This window comes from Caretta caretta, chromosome 2 (assembly GCF_965140235.1).
Source record: "Caretta caretta isolate rCarCar2 chromosome 2, rCarCar1.hap1, whole genome shotgun sequence".
Taxonomy (NCBI): domain Eukaryota; kingdom Metazoa; phylum Chordata; order Testudines; family Cheloniidae; genus Caretta; species Caretta caretta.
In genome coordinates, this window is record NC_134207.1 from 178,908,773 (window position 1) to 178,924,938 (window position 16,166).

At 41.3% G+C, this 16,166-nt stretch overlaps 1 protein-coding gene across 8 annotated transcripts in view; it reads left to right on the top strand.

The window, feature by feature from the left end:
* The window catches only part of AMPH (amphiphysin), a 176,048-nt gene that overhangs the window by 82,327 nt on the left and 77,555 nt on the right, over nucleotides 1–16,166 (top strand). For 6 of the 8 annotated variants that reach the window (XM_048839155.2, XM_048839156.2, XM_048839159.2 and 3 more), the window contains exon 3: nucleotides 3,874–3,942. The exons of the other annotated variants lie outside the window; for them this stretch is intronic. In XM_048839155.2, the coding sequence (XP_048695112.1) occupies nucleotides 3,874–3,942 (69 nt within the window). The remainder of the gene's footprint in view (nucleotides 1–3,873; nucleotides 3,943–16,166) is intronic. 8 annotated transcript variants of the gene reach the window in all.

A 16,166-nucleotide genomic window follows, 5' to 3' on the forward strand; every position in this document is an offset into this window, starting at 1 on the left:
GGGATAGACCAGGAATGGAGTCTTAGAACTTTTAGTAAGTAATCTAGCTAGGTATGTGTTAGATTATGATTTCTTTAAATGGCTGAGAAAAGAAATTGTGCTGAATAGAATAACTATTTCTATCTGTGTATCTTTTTTGTAACTTAAGGTTTTGCCTAGAGGGGTTCTCTATGTTTTTGAATCTAATTACCCTGTAAGATATCTACCATCCTGATTTTACAGGGGGGATTTCTTTACTTCTATTTACTTCTATTTTTTTTTAAAGTCTTCTTGTAAGAAACTGAATGCTTTTTCATTGTTCTCAGATCCAAGGGTTTGGGTCTGTGGTCACCTATGCAAATTGGTGAGGCTTTTTATCCAACATTTCCCAGGAAAGGAGGGGTGCAAGTGTTGGGAGGATTGTTCATTGTTCTTAAGATCCAAGGGTCTGGGTCTGTAGTCACCTAGGCAAATGGGTGAGGCTTTTTACCAAACCTTGTCCAGGAAGTGGGGTGCAAGGTTTTGGGAAGTATTTTGGGGGGAAGGACGCGTCCAAACAGCTCTTCCCCAGTAACCAGTATTAGTTTGGTGGTGGTAGCGGCCAGTCCAAGGACAATGGGTGGAATATTTTGTACCTTGGGGAAGTTTTGACCTAAGCTGGTAAAGATAAGTTTAGGAGGTTTTTCATGCAGGTCCCCACATCTGTACCCTAGAGTTCAGAGTGGGGGAGGAACCTTGACAGTCTGTTATCAGCATGCTCAAGAAAAGGAATCCCAACATTAAATACTTCCTTGGGGGCAACAACCCTTTTTCACGAGCTCACAGAAAACTGCCTTGGGACCTCATTCTGCTCCATACAGCACTACCCAGACCCCTGCCAGAGGTATCACTATACTTTCTACCCATTAAAATAGATGTCCCAATAGCTACTATTTCCAGTCGGATGAGTTTCTGAAGTTGGGTCTCCTCAGAGAAGACTTCCAGTATACTAGTTTTAACTCAGAGAAGCAGTTCTCACAACTGTCACAGCGTTCATTCCCAAAATAGATGGAAGAAATAATCTTCCTTTCATTAAGCATCAAAGTTTGGAGCACGGACAAACTCAGGAAAGGAAGTTTGTCTACCCTGTACTGAGATCTGCTAGGCAGCCTCATTGCCATCGATACATACATTCATCAAAATCTACATATGGGCCATTTAATCTTTAGCCAATACCATTTCTTGTATGCAATGTTGTTGTAACTCTGTCAGTCCCAGGATATGAGAGAGGCAAGGTGGGTGAGGTAGTATCTTTTTATTGGAGCAACTTCTGTTGGTGAGAGAGACATGCTTTCGAGTTACACAGAGCTCTTCTTCAGGTTCAGATCCAGCAAGATACTTAACCACTTGAGTATCACCACATGCTTTAGTTTAGCCACCTCCTTATGCACCTTGATGAAACAGAGCTGTCACTGAACAAAAAAGTCAACTGTATGGTCTTTCTGGAGGCACTTTGAACTGAGCTTTTTAATTTTTTTTCCCATGGAGGAATTTCATCTGACTTAGGATTCCTGAGGATTCCTTCAGGTTTACCCACCACCATCCACCTCTTGGCTGAGGACTACAGAATAGAATCCTCTTCTGGGCCTATCAAACCAGCTGTTGAATTGGCCAGATGAATCACTACAGGCTAACACGAGTCAGTTCATTTTTTGCAGGCACTGAGCAGGCTGCCTTTACGTAGTTTCCAAGTTCTATGAATCAGAAGAAGCCAGATACCAGAACTGAACCAGGGTCTCTTAGCATAGAGCAATGAGATTTGGATTTTAAACAATACATAAAACATATTCATATCTTAGCTTTATTTTACTTTGCAAGGAAGTTATCACTATTAAATAGAATTCATGTACTGTGAATAGGTTCATATAGAACACAGACATTTTCTGTATACTAAAAGATAGCAATTCCTGAAGCTTTATTTCTTCTTTTCTGCATAAGCTAATTGTGAACATGCCTAGCTTTTTAATTCAGCCTAAAGTAAAAAAAAACAAGTGTCAAATCTTGCATGTTCCTTTCTCAGGCAAAAATATCACTGATTCTAGTGGGAGTTTGTACTAATAAACATTATGAAGGATTTGGGCCTAAATTTTCTCTCTTCTCCATTGTTCAAGCAAGTGCATCTTGCACTTTATTTTTATTTTCTGATCCTAGTCTCCTGGAAAGAATTTATTACTTGCTGACTAGTATTATGCAAAGTTAAACAGTGATTCCCTTGTTGCTAAGTGTATTCTAATCAGAATAATGCCAGCATTATAATTCATAACAGATCAATATTCTGTTTAACGTCTCCTGTGCATCTTTATCTTTAATTGCTCAGTTGCTCCATCAGTATGTGAGACCATTTCTGTGATGGAAAACAAAAAGCAAGTTATTGGTATTTCATTAGGCTATTAAAAAAATAGCCTATCCACCACTCACTGTTATAAAATAAAATGTTGCCTGGATGAAAATTAAGTAGAATGTCCAGTGTTCTGGGTGCTGGTTTATAAAATTACGAGAAAATCAAGAGGCTTTTCTGCAGTGAGCAAAGCTTGCTCCTTTAGTTGAGTTACAGAATTCACATTTCAGAGTAACAGCCGTGTTAGTCTATATTCGCAAAAAGAAAAGGAGTACTTGTGGCACCTTAGAGACTAACCAATTTGTTTGAGCATAAGCTTTCGTGAGCTACAGCTCACTTCATCGGATGCATACTGTGGAAAGTGTAGAAGATCTTTTTATATATACACAAAGCATGAAAAAATACCTCCTCCCACCCCACTCTCCTGCTGCTAATAGCTTATCTAAAGTGATCACTCTCCTTACAATGTGTATGATAATCAAGTTGGGCCATTTCCAGCAGAAATCCAGGTTTTCTCCCCCCCCCCCCCCCCACTCTCTTGCTGGTAATAGCTTATCTAAAGTGACCACTCTCCTTATAATGTGTATGATAATCAAGGTGGGCCATTTCCAGCATAAATCCAGGGTTTAACAAGAACGTCGGGGGGGGGGGGGAAACAAGGGGAAAAAGGTTACCTTGCATAATGACTTAGCCACTCCCAGTTTCTATTCAAGCCTAAGTTAATTGTATCAAATTTGCAAATGAATTCCAATTCAACAGTTTCTCGCTGGAGTCTGGATTTGAAGTTTTTTTGTTATAATATCACAACTTTCATGTCTGTAATCGCGTGACCAGAAAAAAGTAGAGAAAAAGACTCGCTGGAGTCTGGATTTGAAGTTTTTTTATTATAATATCACAACTTTCATGTCTGTAATCGCGTGACCAGAAAAAAGTAGCAAAAAACAAGGGGAAATAGGTTACCTTGCATAATGACTTTTTTTTTTAAGTTTTTTTGTTATAATATCACAACTTTCATGTCTGTAATCGCGTGACCAGAGAGATTGAAGTGTTCTCCGACTGGTTTATGAATGTTATAATTCTTGACATCTGATTTGTGTCCATTTATTCTTTTACGTAGAGACTGTCCAGCTTGCCCAATGTACATGGCAGAGGGGCATTGCTGGCACATGATGGCATATATCACATTGGTGGATGTGCAGGTGAACGAGTGTGGCTGATGTTATTAGGCCCTGTGATGGTGTTCCCTGAATAGATATGTGGGCACAGTTGGCAACGGGCTTTGTTGCAAGGATAGGTTCCTGGGTTAGTGGTTCTGCTGTGTGGTATGTGGTTGCTGGTGAGTATTTGCTTCAGGTTGGGGGGCTGTCTGTAGGCAAGGACTGGCCTGTCTCCCAAGATTTGTGAGAGTGTTGGGTCATCCTTCAGGATAGGTTGTAGATCCTTAATAATGCGTTGGAGGGGTTTTAGTTGGGGGCTGAAGGTGACGGCTAATGGCGTTCTGTTATTTTCTTTGTTAGGCCTGTCCTGTAGTAGGAGACTTCTGGGAACTCTTCTGGCTCTATCAATCTGTTTCTTCACTTCCGCAGGTGGGTATTGTAGTTGTAAGAATGCTTGATAGAGATCTTGTAGGTGTTTGTCTCTGTCTGAGGGGTTGGAGCAAATGCGGTTGTATCGCAGAGCTTGGCTGTAGACGATGGATCGTGTGGTATAGTCAGGGTGAAAGCTGAAGGCATGTAGGTAGGAATAGCGGTCAGTAGGTTTCCGGTATAGGGTGGTGTTTATGTGACCATCGTTTATTAGCACTGTAGTGTCCAGGAAGTGGATCTCTTGTGTGGACTGGACCAGGCTGAGGTTGATGGTGGGATGGAAATTGTTGAAATCATGGTGGAATTCCTCAAGGGATTCTTTTCCATGGGTCCAGATGATGAAGATGTCATCAATATAGCGCAAGTAGAGTAGGGGCATTAGGGGACGAGAGCTGAGGAAGCGTTGTTCTAAGTCAGCCATAAAAATGTTGGGGCCATGCGGGTACCCAAAGCAGTGCCGCTGATCTGAAGGTATACATAGTCCCCAAATGTAAAATAGTTATGGGTAAGGACAAAGTCACAAATTTCAGCCACCAGGTTAGCCGTGACATTATCGGGGATAGTGTTCTTGATGGCTTGTAGTCCATCTTTGTGTGGAATGTTGGTGTAGAGGGCTTCTACCTCCATAGTGGCCAGGATGGTGTTATCAGGAAGATCACCGATGGATTGTAGTTTCCTCAGGAAGTCAGTGGTGTCTCGAAGGTAGCTGGGAGTGCTGGTAACGTAGGGCCTGAGGAGGGAGTCTACATAGCCAGACAATCCTGCTGTCAGGGTGCCAATGCCTGAGATGATGGGGCGTCCAGGATTTCCAGGTTTATGGATCTTGGGTAGCAGATAGAATACCCCGGTCGGGGCTCCAGGGGTGTGTCTGTGTAGATTTGTTCCCATGCTGAAGCACATGAGTTTCCATTCATGTGCTTTATGCTACCATTTGTTGTTGCTGCCACCCTGTGGTAGGAAAATCCACTCAATAAACAAATCGTTTGGTGAAAGTATTAGGGCCTGATCCTCATCTGATGAAAAGGCAATGTAGCTACACTGATTTACACCAGCTATGAATCTGGCTCTTAGCCCACATTTTTTGTTAAGAGAATGAACAGTAACAAACTATCACTTGGTAGCTAACTAAGGGTCCTTGTGGCCCCTTTCTCAATACCAGTCAGAGACTAAAAGGTATGAAGGCGAAGGAGCACACCAACATGTACCCTAGTCACCTGGAATCAATCTGAACTGAAATTCTCCAGCAGCCTTTTTCTTGCGGGAATGCCTGGTGCCCCACATATGGATCTTAAATCTGTACTGCATCATGATGAGTATGGAGCCCATTTCACACTCCTTCCCTTGGCACTCACTCCTGTGCTTGGGCTTGGGATGGAAAAAGGGACCAGTCAATAAACAAGATTTTTTAAAGCTGCCTGAGTGATTTAGAAGTCTAATTCCCATTAGCTGGTATTAATCCCTTACAGTTTTGAAAATCTCAGCATAAAACTGCAGAGAACTCCTGACACTTAGTATTTTGTGAGAAAAATGTGTAATTACATGAGGGTTCCCATACCTCTGTCTGTTAATACAGATCTCCATTCAGGGAGCCTTCTTTCCTAAAACAGAGCTGATGCCAAAAGTGATTCCCAGTGGATACTCTGCAGAAAGCTAGACTCTCCAAAGAATATCTCGTCTCCAGTGGGGATTTTTTTTCCCTAATCTCAAAACTGGTGATCAGTGAAAGTCCTCTGCATTCCAGTAAGGATCATGTGAACATTACACCCAGAGCCTGTTCACCTAATGGACACTTTCCCTGGAGCAAGCCTGTGGCACAGCTGAGATGTCTGCTGACCACTAAGCCCAATGAGGATGGGAATAAACACTGCAAGTCATCAGGGAAGGAGGAGAAATGCATTCCTGCTTGCCACTGGGAATCCTTTTGTCCTAAAATGTATGCATGATCATGATGGGCACAGTGATGAGCTATGAATACTCAAAAACAACGCCCTGTTTGTGAATTTCACCAGGACTACTAGGAGACCTAGTGTACAATTAAATCCCATATCAGTCCCACTAGTTTCCAACTAGGTATGATCTCAGTAAGGTGGAGAATCTGTACTTTCATAGGTTTATTTTTTCAGGAGATACCTGTCTATTCTCTAATGAATTCCACAATTCACATGAGACAGTAGTTGGTTGGGTTTGGGTGGGTTTTTTTTTTTTTAGATGTTCACTCAGACAAAATCTAAAATGGAAAGCTTAATTAATCAAATTAGGTTAGTTTAGATTGCATCTTGACACTTCTTGGTTGTGTTTACCTGTTATATTTCAGCCTTTTTAAATGAGTGTTTGTTAGTTGCTTTCTCTAAGACAAAACCTTGCTGTGATTTTTTTAAGTCAAACTATCATTCAGTGTTTATCAAACATACTGTTGTATGTTACTTCAGGAACTCTTCAAATATCTGCCCACTGAGACACTAGACTTCATCTACATCTGGGCTTTGACAAATGGAGGGAATGCCATCCAGCAGATCTACCCTGGGGGATATGAAATGTTTTAACACTGCCCCCCAACATGGGCCAATTACTCAATGTTTAAAAAATATTAAATCAAATGAACATAAAAAGTACATTTGTTAAGAAGTCCACTAACACACAGCATTTAGATAAAGATCATAAATGCATATAGGTACAGATATAGGTAGGATACAAATATAGCTACAGACAGAGGCAAAGTACAATTATAGAAAATACAGATCTATATAGTACTGCATGTAGGTATAGATTATATTCAGGCACACACTTTAGAGTCTGATCCTGCATTCCTCACATACTCAACATTTCCTTTGACTCCAGTGTAAGATTGAGGTATATAAATAATGCAGGCTCACATCTCTAGTAATCTCCATTAGAAAACAGGAAAAAGATATGGACGTTAGAGACCAAAAAATACCATGAGTAGAATATCCTGACTGGAACAATATATGGTAAGCAGTAAACATAAGATGTGAAAAAAAATGGACTTCTGTGGTTAACTTCTATCAGGACAAATCAAGGAAAACCTGTTTCATATTCTAAGATGTACTAGTGCATTTGTGCCTTTTCTACATTGTCAAGGGGAGTTTTTTTGTTTTGTTTTGTTTTTACTTTAGATTATTATCCCAGATATTTGTGTTTGAACAAAGGCTCTCTCTGTATTAGCTCATTCCGTCTTCCAGATGCCCGAATTTGCCACTTCTTTCATTACACTAATCACAGACTGTTACACTGTGAAGCACCACACTTTTCCCATTCATATATAATAAAGAAATAAGAATCTTATGAGATAATTCATTAGTGGGATATAATGGATAAGGGAAGTGCAAGCAATGTGAATGCCACGTCTTTAATATTAGACTTTGCATGTAGGTTTGTTTTACAAAAATCAAGACTGGAAACTCTGGGGTGATGTAGGGGGAGAGAAGGTAACACTTAGAAGAACTGAGCACTGCTATAAGATCATCTTCTACTGCAGGTGTCTGCTCTCCTCATTAAAACAGGGATTACAGAAACATGGTGGAATAGCAGTCATGACTGGAGTATGGGTATTGACAGGTATGTACTGCTTGAGAGGGATAGAACTGAAGGTAGTGGGGCAGTGTTGTATATCAGCGATGTGGTAAACTATAAAGAAATGAGAAGTGATAGTATAAAACAGAATCTGTTGAGGTCTAAATGACTTTGGGAAAGGATTGCAAAAATGCTTCTATAGTGTCCCCCAGGCTCAGACTCTGACATGGATAGAGAGTTCTTTAAAGTTATTTGAGAGAGAAATACTACTTGGAATTATGTCATAATGGGACAATATAACTTCCTGGATATAAACTGGAAGATAAATGCTATTAATAATGGTAGGGCTCAGTTATTCCTGAATGTGATAGCTGACAATTTTCTTCATCAAATAATCTTGTTTCAAGTGATCATGAGTCGATTACATTTAAATTAAATGGCTGGGTAATCAAAACCAGGTTGACAACTATGGCTTTTATTCATTTCAAAAGGGTGAACTTTGAGAAAAAAGGGAATTAGTTTGAGAAGTCAACTAAAGTGTGAAGGACTTAAATGTGGAAGAGGCTTAGCATTTCTTTAAGTCAAGGATACAGAAACTACCTACAATTTGCATCCCAAGCAAGGGGAAAAAACATGTAGGGAAGGGCTTTATACCGAACTGGAGGAATATCCACCTCAAAAAGGTTATGAGGAGTAGCAAAGAGGCTATAGGGAAGAGAAAACAGATTGATCAGCAAAGAAAGCTACATCTTAAAGATCCAAAAATGGAGGAATAAAGTGAGAATTGTTACAAGTCAAGCTGAAGTAGATCTTGCCAAGGAAATTAAAATAAATAAGAGGTTTCTTAGTTATAGAAATAAAAAGAGAATGAAGAAGAATGAGGTTGGGCTATTCTGCAGTATGAATCGGGTAGAGATTAAAGATAATCTGTGGTCCAAAAACTAAATGAATATTTTGCCTCAGGTTACAATAAGGATGAAAACTCAGGGCATGAAGACAGGCCTGACGATTGAAAGGCATGTATAGAAATAGAAATTACCTGACCTGAAGTAGATGAAAAAGGCTCAAGCACTGAAATTAGGTGGGAGCAGGAAGGGAGAGGATGAACTGGATAATTTGCAACCCGGGACACTGAAAGAATTGGCACATGAGATTGCTAGTCTAGTAGCAAGGATTATCAATAAATCTATCTATTCGGAGGTGGTACTATATGACTGGAGAACAGCTAACATTGCACCTATGTTGAAGAAAGGGGAAACAACAGATCTGGGCAATTACAGACCCATTAGTCTGATATCAATAGCATGCATGGCTTTAGAAGAAATTTTGAAGGAAAGAATAATTAAATCTAGGGAGGAAAATGGAAAAGTTGATGTCATGCCACATGAGTTTACCAAGGGAGATTGTGCCAGACTAACTTGATTTCCTTCTTAGGGAAGATAATTGACATTTTAGATAATGGAAAGGTAGTAGATTTAATATAGAACCATAGAAATGTAGGTCTGGAAAGAATCTCAAGAGGTTATCTAGTCCAGCCCCTTATGCTGAGGCAGGACGACTATACCTAGACCATCCCTGACAGGTGTTTGCCTAACCTATTCTTAAAAAGCTCTAATGATGGGGATTTCACCACCTAAGCCTATTCCAGTGCTTAACTATCCTTACAGTTATATTTTCCCCCTAATATCTAACCTAAATCTCCCATGCTGCAGATTAAGCCCATCACTTCTCATCCTGCCGTCAGCGGACAGGGAGAACTACTGATCACTGTCCTCTTTGTAACAACTGTGATACAGGAAGACCAAGGAGCAATGGGAGAGTGCTAGAAGGGAAATATATAAGCTCAAAGCTAATTAAGGTGTGGTTTCCTGTAGCCTAGGGAAGGTGGCTGCAGGTTAATTGGAGCACCTGCAATCAATTAAGGCCCTGTTAGGAACCTAATAAAACCCCCTGCTTCAGGCAGACAGAGGAGGAGGAAGGAGAAAGGACTGGAGCTTGGAGGAGTGCTGTGAGACTTGGAAAATCAGAGAATCAAAGTAAGGGAGACCCTGCTCCAGCATATAAGGACTTCAGGTACCCCACCCAAGGGGGAAGAGGGTAAGAACCCGCAGGGATTGAGAGGGGCTGGGGCTCAGAGTGAGGAGCAAACCCAGACCCCTTCCCCACTTCCCTCCTTTAGCACCTTCCTAGGCCACTAGCAGGGCCATTGACACCCCAAGAACAGAGCTAAGGGGTGGCATCTTAGCTCCCTGCCAAGAAAAGCGCAGGACCCACCAGACTAACATCGGCCATCTTGTCACACAGCCCTTAACATATCTGAAGACCGTTATCCCCCACCCCTCAGTCTTCTTTTTTTTTTTTTAAGTTTAAATATGCCCAGTTTTTTAACTTTTCCTCATTGATCAGGTTTTCTAAACTTTTTATCATATTTGTTGCTCTTTCCTGGGACTCTCTCCAATTTGTCCATATCTTTCTTAAAGTGCGGTGCTCAGAATTGGACACAGGCCTCCAGCTTCTCACCGGTGCTGAGAAGAATGGGACATGTCTTACAATCAATCCCCTTGTTAATACAACCCAAAATGACATTAGCCTTTTCACAAGTGAATCGCATTGTTGACCTATTCAATCTGTTATCCGCTATAACCTCCAAATCCTTTTCAGTACTACTGCCTAGCCAGTTGTTCTCCATTGTGTAGTTCTGGATTTGATTTTTCCTTCCTAAGTGTACTTTTCACTTGTCTTTATTGAATTTCATCTTGTTAATTTCAGACAAGTTCTCAAATTAATCAGTTTGACTTCATTAAAACAGGTGACATGGGATCACACAGGAAATTATTAGTTAGAGAAGTTAGGGATTAGTACAAGAATTGTAACACAGTAAAGGAACTGACTAAAATGGATTGTGCTGAAAGGTTGTGATGTGCGTACTGGAGGGAGGTTACTAGTGGAGTTCCTCCAAGATTGATCTTGGGACTTATGTTATTATTTTTATTACTGACCTTGGCAAAAGAAGTAGGACTGCGCTGATTAAATTTACTGATCGTACTATGTGGGGCAGGGGGGGCATCGTCAATAGAGAGGAGGATTGGAATATTATACAGTAAGATCCGGATAGCGTTGCTATCTGGAGCAACAGACGTGTGATGAATTTTAATAGTACAAAATGCAAGGTCGTGCATCTAGGGTTTAATAATAAAAATGTCTCCTATGAGCTGGGGGCTCGTGAGTTGAAAGCAACAGAGGAGGAAAGAGACTTGGGTATGGTAGTTGATCACAGGATCACGATGACTCACTAATATGATGTGGTTACCAAAAAGGCAAATGAGATCCTGGTATGGATTGTGTGAGCTATTTCCAGTTCAGATAGAGAACTATTAATGCCATTGAACAAGGTATTGATAAGATCTCATTTGGAATACTGTGTACAATTCTGGTCACCCATGTTCAAGAAAGATGACGTCAAAGTGGAACAGGTACAAAGAAGATCTACTAGGATTATCAGGGGAATGAAGAACCTATTTTATGAGAGGAGACTAAAAAAGTTTGCTTTATTTAGCCTAGTAAAATCAAGGCTGGGGGGGACGGGACTACGATTGATCTGTGCAAATACATCGGGGGGGAGGTAAATACCAAGGAGGAAGAAGAGCTATTTAAGCTAAAAGATGATGATGGCACAAGAGCAAATGGATACAAACTGGCTATAAATAAAGGAAGGTTTCTAATCAGAGGAGTGAGGTTCTGGAACAGCCTCCTACTAGGAGTTGTGGAGCCAAACAACTTAATTAGTTTTAAGAGAGAGCTTGACAAATTTATGATTGTATGCTGGAGTTGCCTGTGGGGAAGGAGGGCTGAGCTCAGTAGCCCTGGCAGGTCTCTTCCGGTTTATATCTTATGTTCCTAAAATCTTATACTACATAGCTCTTGGCCTGCAGAGGTCCAAAGTGGATTTTTTTCCCTTGCATATTCTGTTGTGGGTTTGCTTTTGTTTTTTGTCTTCCTCTGAAGCATCGGAAAGGACCAAACTTGAGATGAGGGGACACTGGACAGGGTGAGTTGGCACTCTGAGGTGGTACTGAGAATTCTCTCAGCTGATTGCCTGGCTCGTTCTTGATCACATGCTCAGGGTCTAACTGATTGCCATAAGGGGCATCAGGAAGGAATTTTCCCCTATATCAGATTGGCAGTGACATTGCCAGTTTTTTTCCTTTGTCTCCAGCCTGGGGCGTGGGTTGCTTGCTAGAATCATCTGGGTATCTCTCACTTAATCATTTCCCTGCTATTGTGGGTCTTGGGCATTGGTGTGCTTAGATTCATAGATATTAAGGTCAGAAGGGACCATTATGATGATCTAGTCTGACCTCCTGCACAACGCAGGCCACAGAATCTCACCCACCCACTCCTGCGAAAAACCTCTCACCTATGTCTGAGCTCTTGAAGTCCTCGATTCGTGGTTTAAAGACTTGTTGTAGCACACAATAGCTTCATCTCCCAATGCTCTGATTTCAGTTGCTGGGTTCGGTGTGCAGGTGCTGGGTGGTGTCAGAGGCGTGTGGTACACAGGTGGTCAGACTGGATCATCTGGTAGTCCCTTCTGGCCTTAAACTCCATGATTCTATCATTCAAAACCTACCTCTCTCAACCTAGACTTCTTACAGTAACATCACCAAAGAAAAATAAAAAGAGAAAAACAGAAGAATATGTCATTGAGTGCACTTCCTAATTTGGGGAGGCAGTCAGATACCACAGTGATAGGAACCATACACAAGCCTAGATGGATAGAAAATAATGTTGAAAACAGGGTTGGTGTAAATTTTTTTCATTTGATATGCGCATATACCTCCCATTGAGTTACCTGTGCATACCAATGGGTAGGATTTGGCCCTTCATATTTTTTCAAGCTTTCCCTGGTGTTAACAGTTCTTTAAAGTCATACTTTGATGTCTCTAAAGAATGTCAATCCCTATCTAAAATGTATGCAAATTAGAGCTCTTGATGACAGCCTAGGTTTTTTTGCTAAGACTAATAACTGCATATTTCAATAAAGCATGTCAGCCAATTGATATAGGAAATGCTTTAATTTGAACTGTTGTAACAGACATATTTAGTTATGAAATGACAATTTTCTGTTAGGCTTAGAATTACATAAATGATTAACAGGTTTCAGAGGAACAGCCGTGTTAGTCTGTATTCGCAAAAAGAAAAGGAGTACTTGTGGCACCTTAGAGACTAACCAATTTATTTGAGCATGAGCTTTCGTGAGCTACAGCTCACTTCATCAGATGTTTACCGTGGAAACTGCAGCAGACTTTATATACACACAGAGAATATGAAACAATACCTCCTCCCACCCCACTGTCCTGCTGGTAATAGCTTATCTAAAGTGATCAACAGGTGGGCCATTTCCAGCACAAATCCAGGTTTTCTCACCCTCCACCCCCCACACAAATTCACTCTCCTGCTGGTGCTAGCCCATCCAAAGTGACAACTCTTTACATAATCAAGTAGGGCTATTTCCTGCATAGATCAAGGTTTTCTCACATCCCCCCCACCCCCATACACACACAAACTCACTCTCCTGCTGGTAATAGCTCATCTAAACTGACCACTCTCCAAGTTTAAATCCAAGTTAAACTAGAACATCTGGGGGGGGGGGGTAGGAAAAAACAAGAAGAAACAGGCTACCTTGCATAATGACTTAGCCACTCCCAGTCTCTATTTAAGCCTAAATTAATAGTATCCAATTTGCAAATGAATTCCAATTCAGCAGTTTCTCGCTGGAGTCTGGATTTGAAGTTTTTTTGTTTTAAGATAGCGACCTTCATGTCTGTGATTGCGTGACCAGAGAGATTGAAGTGTTCTCCGACTGGTTTATGAATGTTATAATTCTTGACATCTGATTTGTGTCCATTTATTCTTTTACGTAGAGACTGTCCAGTTTGACCAATGTACATGGCAGAGGGGCATTGCTGGCACATGATGGCATATATCACATTGGTGGATGTGCAGGTGAACGAGCCTCTGATAGTGTGGCTGATGTTATTAGGCCCTGTGATGGTGTCCCCTGAATAGATATGTGGGCACAATTGGCAACGGGCTTTGTTGCAAGGATAAGTTCCTGGGTTAGTGGTTCTGTTGTGTGGTATGTGGTTGTTGGTGAGTATTTGCTTCAGGTTGCGGGGCTGTCTGTAGGCAAGGACTGGCCTGTCTCCTCAGCCTGGTCCAGTCCACACAAGAGATCCACTTCCTGGACACTACAGTGCTAATAAACAATGGCCACATAAACACCACCCTATACCGGAAACCTACTGACCGCTATTCCTACCTGCATGCCTCCAGCTTTCACCCTGACCACACCACACGATCCATCGTCTACAGCCAAGCTCTGCGATACAACCGCATTTGCTCCAACCCCTCAGACAGAGACAAACACCTACAAGATCTCTGTCAAGCTTTCTTACAACTACAATACCCACCTGCAGAAGTAAAGAAACAGATTGATAGAGCCAGAAGAGTTCCCAGAAGTTACCTACTACAGGACAGGCCTAACAAAGAAAACAACAGAACGCCACTAGCGGTCACCTTCAGCCCCCAACTAAAACCCCTCCAACGCATTATTAAGGATCTACAACCTATCCTGAAGGATGACCCAACACTCTCACAAGTCTTGGGAGACAGGCCAGTCCTTGCCTACAGACAGCCCCGCAACCTGAAGCAAATACTCACCAACAACCACATACCACACAACAGAACCACTAACCCAGGAACTTATCCTTGCAACAAAGCCCGTTGCCAATTGTGCCCACATATCTATTCAGGGGACACCATCACAGGGCCTAATAACATCAGCCACACTATCAGAGGCTCGTTCACCTGCACATCCACCAATGTGATATATGCCATCATGTGCCAGCAATGCCCCTCTGCCATGTACATTGGTCAAACTGGACAGTCTCTACGTAAAAGAATAAATGGACACAAATCAGATGTCAAGAATTATAACATTCATAAACCAGTCGGAGAACACTTCAATCTCTCTGGTCACGCAATCACAGACATGAAGGTCGCTATCTTAAAACAAAAAAACTTCAAATCCAGACTCCAGCGAGAAACTGCTGAATTGGAATTCATTTGCAAATTGGATACTATTAATTTAGGCTTAAATAGAGACTGGGAGTGGCTAAGTCATTATGCAAGGTAGCCTGTTTCTTCTTGTTTTTTCCTACCCCCCCCCCCCCAGATGTTCTAGTTTAACTTGGATTTAAACTTGGAGAGTGGTCAGTTTAGATGAGCTATTACCAGCAGGAGAGTGAGTTTGTGTGTGTATGGGGGTGGGGGGGATGTGAGAAAACCTTGATCTATGCAGGAAATAGCCCTACTTGATTATGTAAAGAGTTGTCACTTTGGATGGGCTAGCACCAGCAGGAGAGTGAATTTGTGTGGGGGGTGGAGGGTGAGAAAACCTGGATTTGTGCTGGAAATGGCCCACCTGTTGATCACTTTAGATAAGCTATTACCAGCAGGACAGTGGGGTGGGAGGAGGTATTGTTTCATATTCTCTGTGTGTATATAAAGTCTGCTGCAGTTTCCACGGTAAACATCTGATGAAGTGAGCTGTAGCTCACGAAAGCTCATGCTCAAATAAATTGGTTAGTCTCTAAGGTGCCACAAGTACTCCTTTTCTTTTTATAAATGATTAACCCTTTTGTAATTCTGTCTCTCAGTTTAACAAATCTGCACCTGTGGCAATCAGGTGGTAGACAATGCTCTGGACTCTCATCAAGTTCAGGTGATTTATTTCTTTCAGAAATAAAGTACATGATACTTCCAGCCTCACTGCATAAATTGCACTGCAGCTGCATCTTGTAAATGAAATGATTAAGAAAATCATGTCCCTATCTTCCTTGTTCAGTGACAGTGTGAACCAATGATGCTTTGAAACAATTCCATAAGCTGATACGAAGGAATTTTCCTAAATTCACAAAGAGGTGACTTTCACATTCTAAATGGGAGCGGGGGGGTAGGGTGGAAAAAGGCATTCCTAATGTGTCTGTTGGCAGCTCCACTTCTAATTTTCTTCCTCCACATCTAGAAAAGTTTCCAGAGTCTTATGCCAATTTTATCCCTCAAGTGACTGAATTTGGCCCTTAGTGTTTTAATCTATGATTCAAAATATGCCTACCTGCTGTACCATATTTATATTTTTCATTAAAAGGGCTGATTAATGGTTTAAGGGACCATGGAGCCCCATGGCTATGGAGGGTTAGGCGCTCCTTAACAGTCAAGAATTTTCCTGGTCTCCCTCAACATTTTGCCTGTGTTTGACCTCTGCCCTGAGGTGCTCATGCCTTTGTTGACCACAGGATATTGATGCTTATAAAATAGGACACCAGGGTTGGTGAATAAAAGAGAAGAAGAAGGGTGATGCGACCACAAGACCAAGGATTTTTATAAAAATGGTGTTTTGGATAATTATTGTAAGTTACTGTTTTTGACATCAGAGTAGAGTTTTGTGGTGGTTTTTTAGTACGGAATAGGTCAAATGGTAGTATTTTGTATGTGGAGCATCCCATATCACTATTATGTGCAATCTAATGAGATTGCCTGTGAGATTATTGTGGACATATATATTAACTTTGACAATGTGTGGCCTAATGGTAACATTCTCATTGACATCAAACAACTGGATTGTGAGG